The sequence below is a fragment of the Tasmannia lanceolata genome, unplaced genomic scaffold (assembly GCF_043159265.1).
Source record: "Tasmannia lanceolata isolate RefF3 unplaced genomic scaffold, GAP_Taslan_0.1 ptg000008l, whole genome shotgun sequence".
Classification (NCBI taxonomy): Eukaryota; Viridiplantae; Streptophyta; class Magnoliopsida; order Canellales; family Winteraceae; genus Tasmannia; species Tasmannia lanceolata.
The window spans coordinates 3,726,676-3,739,669 of record NW_027518685.1 but is presented as its reverse complement, the minus strand read 5'-3'; the positions used below and the strand labels follow the sequence as shown (position 1 = coordinate 3,739,669).

General features: G+C 41.9%; 1 protein-coding gene and 1 long non-coding RNA gene across 3 annotated transcripts; one reads left to right on the top strand and one right to left on the bottom strand.

Annotated features, from left to right (window-relative positions):
* The first annotated feature begins 221 nt into the window (after positions 1-221).
* On the top strand, positions 222-5,230 carry LOC143883974 (chitin-inducible gibberellin-responsive protein 1-like). Of its 2 annotated transcripts, XM_077387311.1 has the most exons (3): positions 222-343; positions 3,187-3,314; positions 3,480-5,230. In XM_077387311.1, exons 2-3 carry the CDS (start codon positions 3,292-3,294, stop codon positions 5,014-5,016), a joined length of 1,560 nt encoding a protein of 519 aa, XP_077243426.1. In that variant the 5' UTR covers positions 222-343; positions 3,187-3,291; the 3' UTR covers positions 5,017-5,230. The 2 variants fall into 2 exon arrangements, with proteins under 2 accessions (XP_077243426.1, XP_077243425.1); XM_077387310.1 differs by having other exon boundaries at positions 3,187-5,230.
* Positions 5,231-8,690: 3,460 nt separating this feature from the next.
* Positions 8,691-9,930, bottom strand: LOC143882564 (uncharacterized). The gene is made up of 2 exons (XR_013252268.1): positions 9,500-9,930; positions 8,691-8,841 (listed from the first exon to the last, which is right to left on the bottom strand). It is a non-coding gene; the product is annotated as an uncharacterized LOC143882564 (long non-coding RNA).
* Positions 9,931-12,994: the final 3,064 nt, after the last annotated feature.

Genomic DNA, 12,994 nt, shown 5'->3' with positions numbered 1-12,994 from the left:
AATGCTCATCTACTTCAACTAACATAAGCGGAATGCGCTTCATGCAGCAGTCCCTATGGAATGATTCTTACACATGTGAGCGTGTTGGCGGTGCGGTCCCTCGTCACACCTTGACGTGTGTCCTTCAAAGTATGTGAGCGCTGACCACATATCGCCGTTAAGACCAACGGTTACCGTTATCTCTTCTCCTATATAACTCGAAGCTCTCTTACTCTTTTTATTTTGCACGTTCTCTTCTTCTTCAAATCCCCCTACAGAACAGAGGAACGAACAAAAGAGTAGACAGAAAAACTAAAAAAAGAGAAGAAAAATAAGATTTTGGTACTGATTTAGGAAATCTCAGGTGAATTACTGAATCTTTTAGTTGTTATTGCACAGTTTGTTTTGTACTTTTTTTTGGAAGATATATGGATCAGATATGATGAATTTCTCGAGGGAAATTGCTGTTGTGTGGTGAATTTTTGTTGATTTTGATGTTTTATTAGGGTTTTATTCTTTTAGTAGAATTAGGTTCCGTTCAGATGATTTTCTTCTATGTATTTGTTTCTTTGGTGTTTCATTTCTGAGTGCTGGAACTTCTGCCTGACAGGTCGTTTGAAAATTAGGGTTTTTTTTTTTTTTTTTAATTTTTATATCAGAGAGAGAAGAAAATAAGAAAATTAGTAGTGATTAAATTAGGGTTTTTTTAATATTTGTCGATTCCTTCTATTTTCAAACAGATTGAATCAATTGGGATAGGTGGATTTTTGAACTTCCGTTTGAGGATCAACAATTGAAAACAAAATTTAAAATTGCAATTCCAAAATATGCAATATGAAATTTTAAGGGAAACAGTTTTCTGTACAGGATGAGAAACCTTCAAGGGAATGATCTCTAAAGGGTCTGATCAGATGTAGCTAAACTTTTAACTAGAGTCTCTTTGGGATGGGGTCTTGTTTGGTTCCAGTGACCAAAAACTATAAAGGCACACCACTTAAGAAGCTCTTTTATGTGCAAAAAATTATCCAACCACCAAAACTATAAGAAGCTCTTTTCTGTGCAAAAAAGGATTATGTTCCTAGAAATCGCTCCCTTGACTAGTTGCTAATACAGTATGTGCTTCTCCTTGAAGATAGGAAATTTCATCTCTTTTTTCTTGACAACCACTGAAGCTTTTCTGAGTTGATATATCCTAATATAAATTATACCTTTGGGTCGAATGCTTACCGGAGCTATCTATGTATTTTAAATGTTTATGCTAGCAGTTTCAACATGTTTTTAAAACTTGAACTGTACTTGATTGGTGATATTTTTAGCTTGATTGACAATGATAATTAGTAATCTCCCGAGGAGACCCAACTTGGTACCACTTGACACTAAATCATATGTTTTTAAATGGGATTGACTGAGAAGAAACATTTTAATTGCACATTTGTGGAACAATCTTCCTCCTAAAGAAATGTAAGCTGGGAATGCTAGACGATGCTCTAAACAATTTTCTTGTAAGAGGAATTTGATCATCAATGTTACTCTTGAGGCACTCTCATCAAAGTTGACATGCTTGAAAATGCCAAACAGAAGCTCCTAAATCCTATCTTTCAAAAAAAATAAAAAAATAGAAGAAGCTCCCACATCCTATTCTGATTAATGATGGGTGCAACAAATATTTTCATTTTCACCTTTGTGAAAAATTCTTATCATTGTCAGAGTTTTGTTTCAAGAATAAGGATATACTTTCATAATAGGATATTTATTCTCAAATCTTGATAGGATATTTGTTTTCGGCACATGTACCTCTCTCAAATACCTATGGATGGGCTGGCTCTACAATTAGTTATGTTTATTCTCAGCATATGTTTTAACCTGATCTTCCAACAGTGAATTGCACCTATGAGGGCACACAAGAGCTTTTTTTTTGGCTGTCATCAAACAACGTTAACTATTTCCTCTGGAAACAATTTGATGGTGCTTACAACCTTTTTTCCTTGAGTTGTTAAGTCCAATCTTTTTCACAAAATTCATAGATACCACAATAAAACCTTTTTTTTTATTAAAATCATAGTCACTTATATTTGTCTCGGGAATATCTCAGGAAGGGTGTATCTTGCAATATTTTTATTTATTTTTTATTTTGGGTTTATATTGGGAAAAACTGGAAAATAAATATTTAAAATGTATAAAAATATAAGATTTTGGAAAAAAGTAGGACAAAAAATAATTTCATGATATTTTTTCAGTAAAAAATAAAATTTTTCAAAATCTCGGGAACATTTCAGAGTTTTGCCCTTTTATCAAAAAATTGCAAAATATCTATTTTTTAAAATATTGGAGATATGTGTGACATGATTAAAATCAATACTAAAGCTTATTTTGGGGATATAATATGTCTGGATTGTGGCAGTGAAAAATTTTCTGACATCAATACATTTTAGTTTGCTTGATTGAGTGGACTCTGGTTTTTTAGTGCAGTAGTTGATACTTGATAGCTTACACGTTTCACATAAGTTTTCTGAAAGTATCTTCACCTCAGAAACTTCAATCCAAAACCTTCTTGTGCACGTGAACAACTTCTATGCATGGTAATTGTATCCACTTCATCCATCTGATTTTTCAAAATCTCACGGATTCGGTTTTGAGCACTGTTTTTTTTTTCCACCTTGAACATCGTTGTTCATTCTCTCCGCAAATCATGAGGTGTTGGGAAGCCAAACCTATGTAAGGGCCAATTTGTTTGTTAAAATTGAATTTTGAATATAAAACAATGGTCCTAAAGAGTCTGGTGACTAGAATTTCTATAAAATTTGTATGAATTTTTAATCCCCCCGTCTCGCACACTAACTCTCGCACATTATGAGACAAAGTGATTGAGACTGTTTATGTTAGGTATTCTATGATTTCAGGAGCAACTTGAGATGTGATGTGTTGGTTGCAATATCTTTGAATAATACTGGTACTATCTTCTGTATGGAACCTATACTGCTGTATAAAATTAAGTTACCAATTCACCTTGCCAGACACAAACAGATGTTTCCCTGCTTTTTGGACGCGCACCTACATGCACACAATATATAACTGCTACAACTGCAGCAACCTAAATGCTAATCAATCAGTAAAACAGGGGATTGCCCTCACACTTTTAGAAATAAAACTTCCAACCTTCTATAGTATCTTGTGCATTCTCTTTATGAAGGGTCTCTATTGTTGCAGGTTGAATTCAATCTTTTAGAGAAAGGTCTGTATTGATCTTTGCAGTAAAGAACATAGCTGCTCAGCAATAACGGGTCAGCGATATCTCCATGCTGTTCCCTTAGCATGGATTCAAGCCAGCTTTTAAGGTACTGTATACCCAGTACAGACATATCCTATGAGCTTACTCCTTCCAGTACTCTAGATTATTCTGAATGGATGCTGGGGCCCATGAAATTTGACATAGGGAACTCGCCTGACTCACCTCTTTCAACCCACTTTGATTACGATTCCTTTTCTATGTTGAGCAACAGCCAGGAGTATTACAGCTCCACGGAGAACCTCTCAGGGATCAGCCCTTCTTGTGAATTGTCATTAGAAACTGACAGTTCATTCCAGAGGTCCACACCTAATCTTCAAGAGAGACTGCACGTTCCGCATGATGCAATTTGCAGCATGAAGAGCGCTTTACAGGAATTAGAGTTTGATCTTATGGGCCCAGATACCAACAGACCTTCCATTCCTTGTTCTGCCTCTGATGAACACCTACAGGGACAAGCTTTAGAGCAGCAATCGAGGGTGTGGAGTCATGAGTCTCAGCAAGAGGTCACAGTGGTTCAGCCTCAGCCACAGATTGTTGGAAAGTACCCTATACAAGGCCATGGAGTTCAGCCAGAGAAACGTCAGAGAGTGATCGATAACAACACCTACTCACAGGATACTCCACGGGGTGATCTGAAGTTATTGCTGATCGAGTGTGCAAGGGCTGTCTCTGAGAACAGGATGGACAATTTCGAAGAGTTAATTCAAGAGGTCCGAAGTGCTGTTTCCATCTGCGGTGAACCAATTCAACGTCTGGGTGCTTATATGGTAGAGGGCTTGGTAGCTAGGCAGGAGGCCTCAGGTACTAACATCTATCGGGCACTGAGGTGCAGAGAGCCAGAAAGTTCGGACTTGCTTTCATACATGCATACTTTATATGAAATTTGCCCATATTTCAAGTTTGGTTACATGGCAGCCAATGGAGCAATTGCTGAAGCGGTAAGAAATGAGGATCACATACACATTATTGACTTCCAGATTGCTCAGGGGACTCAATGGGTTACTCTAATACAAGCACTGGCAGCAAGGCCTGGTGGGCCACCACATGTACGGATCACAGGGATCGATGATCCTATCTCAAAATTTGCTCGTGGAGATGGTTTACAGGCGGTTGGAAAGCGGTTAGCTGCAATATCTGAGAAGTTTAATATTCCAGTTGAGTTCCATGCATTGCCTGTCTTTGCTACTGATGTTAGACGGGAAATGCTGGACATTAGACCCGGGGAGGCCCTCGCAGTAACTTTCACCCTTCAACTTCACCACACACCCGATGAGAGTGTGGATGTGAACAACCCGAGAGACAATTTGCTGAGAATGGTCAAGTCGTTATCGCCCAAGGTGACTACTCTGGTCGAACAGGAATCGAACACGAACACAACCCCATTCTTTATGAGATTCGTGGAAACTCTGAATTATTACTCTGCCATGTTTGAATCAATTGATGACACTCTGCGGAGGGATAGCAAGGAGCGAATTAATGTTGAGCAACACTGTCTGGCAAGAGACATTGTGAATATCATCGCGTGCGAGAGGAAGGATAGGGTTGAAAGGCACGAGCTGCTGGGGAAATGGAAGTCTAGGCTGAGCATGGCAGGTTTCCAGCCATACCCACTCAGCTCTTACGTGAATTCAGTCATAAGGTCATTGTTGAGGTGTTACTCTGAGAACTATACTCTGGTGGAGAAGGATGGGGCTATGCTCTTGGGGTGGAAGGATCGGGCTTTGATTTCAGCCTCTGCATGGCACTGACGAGCGACGGATACATGTAAGATGTTGACCTAGACCCACCTGTATGTTTTGCTAGTGTATTTAGACATGATGTAAGATTCTCTTTCTCTTCAAGTTTTGTAAAGGTTTCCTTCTTTGAAACCCTGCTTTTAGTATAACTTCATGTTGGCCAAGACAGATGATAGACACCTTGCCATTTTTTCTATGAAATGCTGAGATTTTAGTGATACTGCTAGTTTCTCTTGGTCAGTCATATTTGCCAGAAATCATTGATTTCCAGTGTGTTTAGTTGGGTTGGGTTTTTGGTCTAGACCATGTTTTTTGGTTTGCTTATATCAGGTTTGATAATTTGTGGCTGAACGATTTTAAGGTAAGGTGCACTTGGGATGTGTTCCAACCAAGGTTATAAATTTCGGCCGCAAACCGAATTTGTCGAATTTTACCAAATTTCGGTAATTTCGAATTTACCAAATTTCTGTAATTTCGGTGAAATTTTGGATAAAATATTAATTATTTAACGACTACAGAATTTCAGCCAAAATTACCGAAATTTCTGTGCAAAAAACGACATTTCGAGCCCTTTTACAGAATTTTGGCCAAAATTTCGGGATTTTGACTGAAATTTTGGTTTCGGTGAGGACTGAAATTACCCCCGACACCGAAATCTAAAACCTTGGTTCCAACATTGCAATTTGGCCAGCCCAACCGAATTTGCAATTTTGGTGTGCACCCAAACACACCCTTAAAGAACTGGACCACACAATGATCTGGTCAGGACCTTCAATTACATGGTTTGGACCAACATTTCACCAAACTAGGAACATCGGGAAATAAATTGTGCTGTTATCAGACTGGGAATAAAAGGAAAAGCATCTAAGTTCAAAGACTCTGAAACAGGTATCAAATCCATTGTGTTTTGGCCTGTAACATTCTGATGTAGACCCAGTCCTTGATGAGGATGAATACCCAAAGCATGAGAAGCAAGGAGGCAAAGAGAGGGCAGCAATGGTTTGAAGGCATGGTTAGTTGTTGGTATATTGTATTGTGTCTGTATGTTGTTAGTAGGATGCATTGTGTTGTGATGTAGTGTGGGTAGGGGTGTTCATTATTCAGTTTTAACCAAATAAACGAACTTAAATGACCTGAACCGAATTGATTCGGTCTGTTCGGTTCGGTTTTTATTTATTCGGTTTCAGTTATCTCGGGAAAAAAATTCGGTTAACCGAATAACCGAAATTAACCAAAAATAAACATTATTTTTTTTAAAAATGGTGTATGGGCACTCCGTAGGATGATCCAAACCGTCCATTTGATTGATCACAACTTCAATAGGTTGTGCCTAAAAAACCGTTTTAATAGATTGATCATAGCCCTCTGATCAAATCGTGCAAATAGATATTTTTTGTCTTTTTCTATCACTATTCGGTTAACACCGCTAAGTTACGTGTTAGGGATGTAATTAGATTTGTACAAGGGGCTTAATTGAAAGGAGGCTGATGTGGCAAGATGCAAGAGTAGCAAGAGGGGGATCACAAACCCCATGGAAATTGGTTTTGGTTGACATGTGGCATGGAGGGACCACAAGACAGCTGTCCATGAATATTGGGCTGACATTTGGCATTGGGGACCACATGGCAAACCACCAAGGGGTGCCAGCCAGCTGGACATGGACAGTTGGCAGCACATGATAGGCTAAGAGTCCCTCCCTCCCTCTATAAATAGAGGTGAGAGGTCTCATTTCAGATCCATCTTAGTGTGAGACAAATTTTGGAGTGAGAGAGGGAATATTTCCCTAGGGGCAGTGATCTTGAGGTTTATCTTAGGAAGGAATTCGAGTAAGAGGAATCGGAGTCTTTGGTCGAGTGAGACTTCTTCCGCTCTCTCTTTTCAACTTGTATTTCTGGTTGACGTTTTCTACCCATACAACCTGTTTTAAATTCCATATTCTTCTTGAAATTCTGTTCATTAATACTTCATTCTTTCAAGTTTCTTGTATTTCCGAATCATATCTCCCTCGCTTTTTCCATTTACAACTGATTCATATAGGAACTCCTGCAACCTAATAATAAATTAATCCACTCTTAAGATCCAGTTTACATCACATTCCTCTTTCTTTAGATAGAGTGTTGGTTTTACTTGTTCGTCGTGGATTCGTAGAACACCCGTTTGTGGTTGTGGATTTTAAGGTTTATTCGATCGGAGGCCAACAACGCGAACAACCCCAACACATTCTTCGTCCCGGCTACACCACAAATCCATTGTGCTTTGCTGAATGTTTCGAAACACAGATGAGGACCAAAATGAAGCCAAAGTAAATCCTAGTCGAATCAGCAAAGTATTAGTGCCGTGTGATTGACTGCTGTGCTCACACTTGAGTGCTCTGTTGATGCAGTCACAAAAAAGAAGTTTTGAATGACTTTGTAGGGCAAGTATGATTCAGTGCTCCGTTGATGCAGTCATAACTCGAGAGTTGAAAAGGTTTTGAATGACCGAAAAAACATGGACTGAGGCAAAAACACGGCTAAGGTAAAAGGGAGTATACACAGCGAGTTAAGAGTGATGCAGAAGAGTTTTGAAACTATGATTACACCATTGACTACTGGAACCAATCTCGTTCCTTACATAACTTGTAGAATATGCTTTGATCATTGGCAGTTCCAGATATCGTCTGCTAATCTTACAACCAGAAATGCATAATAATTAATGCCCTGTTCGTTTCGGATTATGACAACCGACTGCCACAATCTCAAACGGACAGGGCCTAAACAATGGGCGATACAAAGTTCAGACTTCAGAGTTGTTTTTCTTATTTTGGGTTGTAAGGATTGCTGATAATCCCCACAAATTGTTTATAAAAGGCCAATTAAATCATGACTGATACAAAAGTCCTGACTTCTAGTGGCTTATGACCAGATTTTACAACTAAATACAGGATGATTTTTTTCTTTTTGCTAGCAAAATTAGAATTACACAGAAACGAGATCAGAAAATACTTAAAGTTAAGGGAAGTATGACTGTTAAGACCAATATGAAGGAGAAAGAAGGGGTTTTTTAGAGAATATATGAGTTGGTGTTTTAGGAATTTTTCCCTCATCATTTAGGCCTCATATTCTACACCTCATGCTTCCAGAGGAAAAATGCCTCATCTCACACCTCCACCTCTGAATAACACTGAGCACTAGAGTTAAAGGATCAGGAGGATTCTTCCATTTGATAAACTTAGGCAACTAGGTGTATAGTCTAGTCCTATCTTGGCACCACTGTTAGAGAAGTTGGGTACGTGGGTATCATTTCCCCAAAAATTAATAGTTTACTTTTCTCGGTCAAGCCTTAAATAGAACATGACGAATAAAGGGTGATGGATCATCCAAGTTCCCGTATCTTTGCTGCTCGGATTAAGGGATTTGATTACTTAAACAAGCTAAAAGTGGGGCCCAAACTATGCCTTTTGGGGAGAGCTTAAAAGTGTCTTCCTTTTGGCACTTTTCTATAGATATGAAGCCCCTAAATTAAGTTCGATGATATTTTGACACCTCCCCCAGTCCGCATTCGCCCCCCTGTTAACGTGATTTCACGTCAAAAAAGCGTTAAAAGTCGCCCAATGAGTATCTAAGCATCTTTTCAGAATAAAATAGGAAAAAGAATGGGCTTCGAAGATATCACGGATCTACTTGTGGAATTGCAAGCCCACCATATGTCTTAAATATTATTTATTATAAGGATGGAGTAGACAAGAAACTCTCTCATACGTAGACACACAGACATGATTAAGACACATAGATTAGTAACCCGAGCATCTTCACTGCATCGCCCTCCAACCTTGTATTATTCAAGGTGTAGTGATACCTGCAAACAAGGAGTCCAGTTGGTAAAGTATAGAAAAGAAGATGCTGCATTTCTCTCATCAAACATTTACAGGATAATTAAATTCTTCTTTAAAGGGGGTGAAACTCAGATTGGGCTGAGGTCCAGCTGAACCCCACCCGTTTCTACATGGTCTAGACCCAAAGGGCTGACCACGATGCCTAGCTTTGCACCCAAACCAAACTCAATTTTTCTATTTTTGTGCAAGACCCATCCTGTCATGAGAATTTGGGTACTCTCTACTTCATCAGATCAGATCATTTTCCTTCTAATGTTTTAATAAGTTAGATGTAGAATTTTTTAAGATGATATTTATCCTTCTAGCATCTATAACGTGTGTGCTAGAGAGAGCACGGTACCAAAACTGGTCGAGTCAACTCCAAACCAGTCCGAGTGATCTCAACTTTGTGCAGTAAAACGAGTTGACTCGCCAACAACTCATCAGGCATGAGAAGTGAAAAACAGGTTTGTAACCACTATGGTCTGTACCTCTCATGCATTACAATGGAACAAATATGTATAGGTATATTATCGAGTCAGCAATCACTCGTTCTAAGATTTGAGTTGACTCAACTAGACCCACCCCAGGTTTTCGAGTTTTTGAACTATGAGAGAGAGAGAGAGAGAGAGAGGAGCTTACTCCCACACTTGAAGTGACGCGGGACTGGGCGTCCACATCCCCGAACGATCCTGACTGCTCGATTGACATCGACAAGTGCGGCCAATTGGGGTGTAATAATGGGGCACACACACTCCACATGTCCAGCCCTTATTCGACGGCAACACTCTGCCGTGGGAGTCCTCCCATACAGCACAGGTCTGCATGCGTTCACCAATCCATTCCTCTCTACGTGACACTGGCTCGGGCTCATAGCAGTTGCGACCCTCACCTCCCACATTCCCATCACCACCACAACCACCAACAATAGCACTGGAACCCTCATCTTTCCTCACAAAACAAACACATACAAGCCCACCTATATATAGGAGATATGCTGTGAAAATCCCCTCTGTTTACTTTATAATCTCCCACCACCTTTTTTTCTTAATTACTTTGTTACATGAAAATTAAAGTTGGTTAGATCATGTTTAGTGATCAGAGTACTTTGATTAGTCTAATATATGCCGACATGGCTGACATGGCTCATATGTGTTTTCTAGTGGAAAAACGCGTGGGAGAAAAAAGTAGTTCCCTTGGTCCCCACAATGCCCTAGCATGTCAAATATGGTGGCTAAAGCCGTGTAATTTTGAGTTACTTCATGATTTGATTTTTCTTGTCCATCTCAATATATTTGTCCTTGATTTTTTCTTTCCTCCTAGGATTAATCATAGAAGAGATCGAATGTTAAGTTAGCAGTTACCACTGAGGTCCTGTTTGTTTTGCATTTTGAAAACCAATTGTGAGTCTAAAAGTGATTATTGGACTCAAATTGAAGGCCCTGTTCGCTTGAGATTGTGACAACCAATTGTTAGCCCCAAACCTATTATCGGTCTCAAATCTAAATGTAATTTTGAGTGCAATAATAGATTTTGGGCTCACAATCGCTTGCCATAATCTTAAACGAACAGGGCCTAAAACAAAATGTGAGTCCAATGATCAGTTTTGAATTTGAGTCCAATAATCACTTTTGGGCTCACAATCAGTCCGCAAAATCCATATGCCCTTTCTGTTTTGGATTTTGAGAACCAATTGTAAGTCCAAAACTGATTATTAGACTCGAAATTAAACGTAAATTTGAGTCCAATAATCAGTTTTGCACTCACAATCGGTTCTCACAATTATTGGCTCAAAATCAGATGCCCTAACTTTAATTTTGAGCCAATAATTGGATGGGGAGGTCACAATCGGCTGTCACAATTTGAAACAAACAAGGCCTAATTTATCAATCTAGTGTCACTTGTTCTTACATAAATTATGGGCTATGTTAGACCTAAAATCGGTAACAGGTACAGCAGTGATGTAAGAGCTGAGTTGGATGACTAGGGGAGCTGAGTCCTGAGGGACCGGAGTGAACGAGGAGTGAGGTGGTCGAGAAAGAGTCCTGCTATGAGGGCTGAGTCCTGCACAAGGCAAGCGAGGTCAGAAGACCAGACCGGGTTTTACTCCGGACAGGCCCTTCGACACTCAAGTCAGTATGAGCAAGAGTGAAGGGGAGATGTCTAAGAGTTTTTAGGGAGAGAAGGGATTTTTCGCATTACACATTGGTCTGAGCTTTGATCCCCTATTTATAGGGAAAATCTGGTGAGGTGTCCTGGACAGGTGTCCAGGACAGGTGGCGGCCTGCGAGAGGCTGCAGCTCACCTACTCTGGGACAGGTGGCGGCCTGTGAGAGGCTGCAGCTCACCTACTCTGGGACAGGTGGCGGCCTGTGAGAGGCTGCAGCTCACCTACTCTGGGACAGGTGGCGGCCTGTGAGAGGCTGCAGTTTTTACACCCCATCAGTTGCCCCCCAGTTTTCCAAGTCATTGAGAGACTTGGGAAAGTGTGATTAATCGATTCTCTTAATGGGTAGGCATTGTCTGGGAGTGAGTCAGAAAATTAAGTCCGGAGATCCAGTCCGGAGTCCGGCTGGAAGTTGAGTCCGGAGATCCAGTCCGGAGTCCGGCTGGAAGTTGAGTCCGGTGATCCAGTCCGGAGTCCGGCTGGAAGTTGAGTCCGGAGATCCAGTCCGGAGTCCGGCTGGAAGTTGAGTCCGGGGATCCAGTCCGGAGTCCGGCTGGAAGTTGAGTCCGGAGATCCAGTCCGGAGTCCGGCTGGAAGTTGAGTCCGGTGATCCAGTCCGGAGTCCGGCTGGAAGTTGAGTCCGGAGATCCAGTCCGGAGTCCGGCTGGAAGTGGAGTCCGGAGATCCAGTCCGGAGTCCGGCTGGAAGTTGAGTCCGGAGATCCAGTCCGGAGTCCGGCTGGAAGTTGAGTCCGGAGATCCAGTCCGGAGTCCGGCTGGAAGTTGAGTCCGGAGATCCAGTCCGGAGTCCGGCTGGAAGTGGAGTCCGGAGATCCAGTCTGGAGTCCGGCTGGAAGTTGAGTCCGGAGATCCAGTCCGGAGTCCGGCTGGAAGTTGAGTCCGGAGATCCAGTCCGGAGTTCGTCAGTTCGACTTTTGGAGCAGTCCGGAGCTTATCAGTCCGGATTTTGTCAGTCCGGATTTTGGAGCAGTCCGGAGCTTATCAGTCCGGAGCTTGGAGCAGTCCGGATTTTGTCAGTCCGGAGCTTGGAGCAGTCCGGATTTTGTCAGTCCGGAGCTTGGAGTAGTTCGGAGTTCGGCTTCTACCGGACTGATTCTGACGTTTTGTAGGACGCGTCGTATTCAGTCCGGAGTTCGGAGTACGGAGTTCGGCTTCGACCGGACTGATTCTGACGTTTTGTAGGACTCGTCGTATTCAGTCCGGAATTCGGAGTACGGCTTGCACAGGACTGATTTTTTGTCGTCTTGCGCCCAGTTCGGTTCGGACCGGACTGCTTTTTGTCGTTTTGCTGAAACGCGTTATATCCAGTCCGGCTTGGGCCGGACTGATTTTTGTCGTCTTGCGCCCAGTCCGGTTCGGACCGGACTGCTTTTTGTCGTTTTGCTGAAACGCGTTATATCCAGTCCGGCTGGGGCCGGACTGATTTTTGTCGTCTTGCGCCTAGTCCGGTTCGGACCAGACTGCTTTTTGTCGTTTTGCTGAAACGCGTTATATCCAGTCCGGCTGGGGCCGGACTGAATTTTGTCCTGTAGCGAGACTTGTCATATCCAGTTCGGCCTGAGATGTTCTGAACGGCTTAGGATGACCAAGTTTTATTGAACTTGGGTTTCCGGGCAGCGAGTACCCTAGTTTTAGCGAACTGGGGTTCCAAGTAGCGAGTACCCTAGTTTTAGCGAACTGGGTTTCCAGAGTACCCGAGTTTTAGTGAACTGGGTTTCCAAGCGGCGTTGGTTTTTGCGTCCGGGCTGGTTCCGGACCAGGAGTGAGCTCCCGATCTTTGCGGAGACGAGCCGTGGCGATCCAAGCAGCGAGTACCCAGTTTTAGCGAACTGGGTTTCCAGAGTACCCGAGTTTTATTGAACTGGGTTTCCAAAGTACCCAAGTTTTAGTGAACTGGGTTTCTAGGCGGCGATGGTTTTTGCATCCGGGCTGGTTCCGGACCAGGAGTGA

Bases quoted from the DNA above. Each gene is read 5' to 3' on its own strand.
- LOC143883974 (XM_077387310.1), top strand. From the start codon at position 3,292: ATGGATTCAAGCCAGCTTTTAAGGTACTGTATACCCAGTACAGACATA.